At 44.4% G+C, this 6,188-nt stretch overlaps 1 protein-coding gene across 2 annotated transcripts; it reads left to right on the top strand.

Moving 5' to 3' along the window:
- Positions 1–290: 290 nt before the first annotated feature.
- On the top strand, positions 291–3,028 carry LOC125550099 (serine/threonine-protein phosphatase PP1-like). Of its 2 annotated transcripts, XM_048713011.2 has the most exons (4): positions 291–430; positions 716–876; positions 964–1,267; positions 2,072–3,028. In XM_048713011.2, exons 3-4 carry the CDS (start codon positions 1,078–1,080, stop codon positions 2,860–2,862), a joined length of 981 nt encoding a protein of 326 aa, XP_048568968.2. In that variant the 5' UTR covers positions 291–430; positions 716–876; positions 964–1,077; the 3' UTR covers positions 2,863–3,028. The 2 variants fall into 2 exon arrangements, with proteins under 2 accessions (XP_048568968.2, XP_048568967.2); XM_048713010.2 differs by having other exon boundaries at positions 716–1,267.
- Positions 3,029–6,188: the final 3,160 nt, after the last annotated feature.

Raw genomic sequence — 6,188 nt, 5'->3', positions numbered from 1 at the left:
TCTTTAATTAGGATCCCCACAAAAAAAGGTTCTTTAATTAGGAATCAGCAACTTACGTCGACTGAGTTAACTTGTACTTCATATGTTCCGCATCAACAACTCATGTGTTAGCTACATATTAGAGAATATGTAATAAGAACATGTTGATGTCGAGCGAGATGTATATATCGCTATCGCATTTGACCGTGGTTTTAGTATAGACGGTCACAGTAAGAGAACCATCATGCGTGCAGGCCGGCACCACAAGGATATATTCGCAACAGCAACAACAGCGGCTCGCTTTCTCTCCACTTTAAATTTGTGCCGGCCGACCTCCCAAAAGTGCTTTGTTTTCCATCCATCTTTCCATTCTCGGTCCTTCCAATTCCTGTCCTCTCATCTTCCTCCACCCTACTTTTGCTGCTCACACATGTTTCTTCAATCGTTCAAGGTTAGTAGTGCTAGCTGCAGGTCAAGTTCATTTCAATCAATTTTGGAAAAACTTTCCTTGAAACCGATCGGTCGAACGGCGGTCGATGCATGATCTTTATCATGCACCAGTCGAGTCCATTGATATATATATATATATATATATATATATATATATATATATATATATATATATATATATATTCTTGAGATGTTGTTAATACCAGAGCTATGCATATGCAACACGATTAGTTCCGTAGCTAGCTTGTTTGTTTAGCTTGAGATATGCTTTATGGTTGTGAAACAGAATCTTGCGTTTGTGGTGGTGGTGAGGAGAATCTTTGGCTGGCCTGCTTTGGGTGGTCGCCGCCACTCTGTTAATATTCCTTGGAACTAGCTAGCTTGCAACATACTCAGAGCAGGGCAGAGCATAGGGTGCTCCATAGCCCATACCAGCCAGCAGAAAAGGTACTGGCTAGATATATTGTTCGATCTCTCTCTCCGGCCGGCCGACCTTTGGTTGGTTGATGCAAAGTTGCCTAGCTACGCGTGCAGATTAATTATCAAGCCTCATGGTCGTCGTCGTCGGCTTATAAACATCCATTGCTGCTGGACCGTCAGACCTTCAAGTAGGAGCTAGCTCCAGTTGGTTTGCTTGCTTGATTGGCGATGAACGGTGCGGCGCTAGACAACGTGATCCGGCGGCTGCTGGAGGTGCGGCGGGGGCGGCCGGGGAAGCAGCAAGTGCAGCAGGTGCAGCTGGGCGAGGGGGAGATCCGGCAGCTCTGCGGCGCCGCCAAGGACGTCTTCATGCGCCAGCCCAACCTGCTCCAGCTCGACGCCCCCATCAAGATCGCCGGTACGCACCAGCTGCCTGCCTCCATAATCCCTAACCAAACCCCGATTACAGTATTACTTTCACTACATCATGGTGGACTTTGATCTGGTTAGTGCGTTAGTTGGTAGGAGCACCGCCAGTCCGTGTCCGTCACTACCGGCCGATAAATATGCCTTGTTTTCACTCAGAGTTTACCAAGTCTAAAACTGTGCGTCTCGTCACGTTTACCTGCCCAATGACTATGAGATCATCTCACATACTATTCATGGATGATTGATTTCACCCATTGGTACTGTTGTTTAGGTCCATTCATGTCTGCTTACACCTATAATTTTGTATATTTACAAGTCGGTGCTGCTAGCCGTCTGATATAATCCTCCATATTCTCCCACCTCTGCGTGAATCTCAACCCAAAGATGAGACGGAGATAAGAATATAGAATCTCAATGGCCTAAGATTAGTAAAACAGTTTTGCTAAGTCTTAGTCGGCCGAGACTTCGTTATGTCTCAATTGATGCTATCTTTCTTTGATTTTGCATGGAGATTCACACAAGAAACTTCTTTCCAGTTTTTCCTTTTTTTATATACTAATCCAGTACTCCCTCCGTCCGAAAGTAAATGTTTTAACTTTTTACTAACTTTAGTATAAAGTTGTCCTAGAGTTGAGACACTAATTTTAGAACGGAGGGAATATATCACTTGACTGAGACTTGGTCAAGTCTCAGTTAACCGAGACCTAGCCTTAGTAAAATCAGTGTTTTGTTATGTTTTATTTTACCTTTTAGCTCGGTTGTGAATTAACCGACTCATGTTGTCACGCGGCAGGTGACATCCACGGGCAGTACACGGATCTCATCCGACTCTTCGAGCTGGGCGGCTTCCCGCCGCAGCACAAGTACCTGTTCCTGGGCGACTACGTGGACCGCGGCAAGCAGAGCATCGAGACCATCTGCCTGCTGCTCGCCTACAAGCTCCGGTACCCGGAGCACTTCTTCCTCCTCCGCGGCAACCACGAGTGCGCCTCCGTCAACCGCGTCTACGGCTTCTACGACGAGTGCAAGCGCCGCTACTCCGTCCGCCTCTGGCGCCACTTCTCCGACTGCTTCAACTGCATGCCCGTCGCCGCCCTCGTCGAGTCGCGCATCCTCTGCATGCACGGCGGCCTCTCCCCGGACCTCCGCCACATCCGCGACATCGCCGGCCTCCCCAGGCCAGTCGACGTCCCCGACACCGGCCTCCTCTGCGACCTCCTCTGGTCCGACCCCGGCGGCGCCGCGGGGTGGGGGCCCAATGAGAGGGGCGTGTCGTACACGTTCGGGGCGGACGTGGTGGCGGCCTTCATGGAGAGGCACGACCTGGACCTCGTGTGCCGGGCGCACCAGGTGGTGGAGGACGGCTACGAGTTCTTCGCCGGCCGGAGGATGGTCACCGTCTTCTCCGCGCCCAACTACTGCGGCGAGTTCGACAACGCCGGCGCCCTCATGTGCGTCGACGACGACCTCACCTGCTCGTTCCAGATACTCAAGCCCGCGGACAACAGGCAGCGGCGTTTCGCCTTCGGCATGGGATCATCCGCATCTACTACTAGCAGGGGGGTCCGATCACCGTGGTGCTAATAATTAATATGCATGCTTTGCTTGGTCAAAACGGATGCATGCAATAAACCCATCCATCTTTGATTTCGATCCTTGGCAATTTTGTATACCACAGTTTTTTGTATACCACAGTAAGAGTTTTCTTGCATGTATTCGCAAAAAAAAAGAGTTTTCTTGCATGCATGCATGGTGTAGCTCACAAAAACAACAGGAAAAGCAAGGCTTGTATTTCATTTGGAGGCATCCGGACACTCTTTTTGTAGGGTTATATAAACTAATGTCATGCAAATTTAGTTTTGTTGGGTTTGCTTGCATCTACCCCTATACATTTGCCTTTGATATCAGTTCAGATACGATTACAATGAAGAGTGAACCGTGCCCGCACACCAAGCGTTGGACGTAGACATTTTTTCAGCTGTTGCCCTTCTTTTCTACTAAAGCAAACAAAGATGACAAAGGTTATGCTGCGACAAAAAGTATCAGCCAAGCAAGCCAAGTATCCAGTCCAACCCATGGGAAACTGAAACATGTTACCAGCGTGAATACTATGTATCCATCTCTGTGAGCAATACGAGCCAATTCTTCCGACAACTTAAAAAACAAGCCATCTCCTCCACAACTTTTCTCATAAGCTGCCTCTTATATTCACTGAGGGGACGACTTCTAAACTATATATATGTAGGGCTCGCCAACGGGAGTAACCGAGGTGGGCACTGGGCAGGCCCAGCAGTAGCATCGTTTTCACTTTTTGCGTTGTCATTGTGTGAATGTAGCACCGGTTTATGTGGTTTGTTCAATTTTCCAGGTTTCTTGTTTCTATGTTTCTTTTCTTATGTTTTTCTTTTTTCCATTTGTTTTGTCTCTCTTTGTAATGTTTTTCACAAATCCATGAAATTTTTTATATTTGTGAATGTTATTTGAATTGACAAACAATTTTCAATTCAGAAATATTTTTAATTTGTCAATATTTTATTGAATTTTGCAAACATTATTCAGTATCAAGGACCTTTCTTTAAATATTCATGAATATTTTTTAAATTCATTAATAGTTCGTTGAATCAGTGAACATTTTTCAAGTCCACAAACAGTTTTCAAATCTGAGAATATATACTTTTAAACTAAATTTCTTTTTAATCTAAGAAGAATTTTTCAAATTCATGTTTTTTTTAATTCACAAACATTTTCGAAACCCTTGAACTCATAATATCGAAATAGTTGCCCTGGGTTGGGGGAATACTCCTATGTGAGTCCAATGGCTTTATTCGTTGTTTTCCTATCTATCATTTTAGACATTTATAATTCTACCATTTTATAGGACGGAATTTAATGAATTAGGTCTATACGAACTAAAACTAGGAAGTTATAGTTTTTCTATCCATAAATGCTATTCTAGTTCAACCCCCGATTGTTTTGTTTCGGTATTACTTGAATATGGGTGTGTGACTTGTTAGATGAACACTTTATTTTAAAAAATAATAATTTTTTTATTTTGCAAACATTTTTGAATTCATGAACAATTTAAAATTTTTGGTATTTTTTGAATTCGTCAACTTGTTTTTAAATATATGAGCATTTTTAAATTCACAAAAAATATGGAAACGTTTTGAAATTCACAAGTACTGTTTGAATTCACAAATTGTTTTCAAATTCATGATTTTTTTTAAATTTTGGAATATGTTTTCAAATACATAAACATTTTAGAAGTTTAGAATTTTCTTTTCAAATTCTTGAACGGTTCAAGAATTTGCTAAAATATTTATTAATTTAATCATGAGAGAAAACCAAAAAAGGACAACCCCGCTCTAAGAAGCTTCTATAAATTCAGTAACCCGGAGGGAATAAAAAGAAAGAAAGAAGCATGCAAGGGCATCTACAATGCCAGCCGCCTGATTGGGCGCTTATGGAGGGAAAAATTAATATTATTAAATGGAAAAAAATAAGAGCGCTACTCTCCAATGCCAGGCACTAAAAATGTCAAGCAAAGGCTTGTATTTCATTTGGAGGCATCCGGACACTCTTTTTGTAGGGTTATATAAACTAATGTCATGCAAATTTAGTTTTGTTGAGTTTGCTTGCAGCTACCCCTATACATTTGCCTTTGACATCAGTTCAGATACGATTACAATGAAGAGTGAACCATGCCCGCACACCAAGCGTTGGACGTAGACATTTTTTCAGCTGTTGCCCTTCTTCCTACTAAAAAAGCAAACAAAGAGGACAAAGGTTATGCTGGGACAATTCGATTCCGGCATGCCTATGGAGCTGCGCCCACTTCCAGCTCCATGGGCTAGCCGGCGTCCTTGCTGCTCGGGCCCCGATGACAAGGATCTGCGCTTCCTTCCGGACCCTGGCTCGCTCAGGCCTTCGGCTACCGTCGCATCCCTCATCGCCCCTCATTCTGCCCAGCCGCCCATCTCCGTGCCCCGTTTGTCCTTCCACCGCTCCATTGCTCGCACTCCAGTGGCGCCCGGTGGCAGGCGTGGCTCCCCCTTCCGTGATTTTGGCCCCGACCTATACCAGACTTCCTCTTCTCTGATCGTGTTCCGACAGCTTGGGATTGCTCGGACTATGGCCAGGGCGAAATCCCTGCATTCGATGCTGGCAGCGGTGACACTCGCGGGTGTCGTCCCCTCCTTGGAGGCGTTGTCACGGTCGGTTTTGAGCCCCTCTTCGAGCAGCGGGGGAAACCCTAGGTCCGGCTATCCGGATCGGACGGCGGCGGCGTCTCGGTGTCTTTCTCCTTCATGAAGGCGCCGCCTTGTTTTGCTTGTTGGTCGTCTTGTTGGTGGTTTGGGCTACTTCTCAGGATGGCGAGTTTAGCTGTGATTTTTTCATCTTGGGCCGAGCATCCCTTGTTTCTCTGCTCCGATCACCATGTTCGCGCCTCTTGAGTTCGTGTCATGTGTTGTATCACATCTTGTACTCGTTCGTTCTAATCTTCTTCTATCAATGAAATGATACGCAAGCTTTGCGTATTCGCGGAAAAAAAGTACCAACCAAGCAAGCCAAGTATCCATTCCAACCAATGGGAAATTGAAACATGTTACCAACGTGAATCCTATGTATCCATCTCTGTGAGCAATACGAGCCAATTCTTCTGATAACTTAAAAAATAAGCCGTCTCCTCCACAATTTCTCATAAGCCGCCTTTACATTTAGATATTATTGTAGTTGAACCACCATTTTTTTGTTTCGGTATTACCGGAATATAAGTGTGTGGCTTGTTAGGCGAGCACTTATTTTTCAACTTTTGTAACATTTTTTGAATTCATGAACAATTTAAAATTCGTGCTTATATTGAATTTGTCAACTTGTTTTTAAATTTATGAGCATTTTTTGAAATCCAT

The sequence above is a fragment of the Triticum urartu genome, chromosome 4A (genome assembly GCF_056163025.1).
Source record: "Triticum urartu cultivar PI428250 chromosome 4A, HENAU_Tu73, whole genome shotgun sequence".
Taxonomy (NCBI): Eukaryota; Viridiplantae; Streptophyta; class Magnoliopsida; order Poales; family Poaceae; genus Triticum; species Triticum urartu.
The sequence above is the reverse complement of the archived record's forward strand: the minus strand, read 5'-3'. Positions and strand labels throughout refer to the sequence as shown.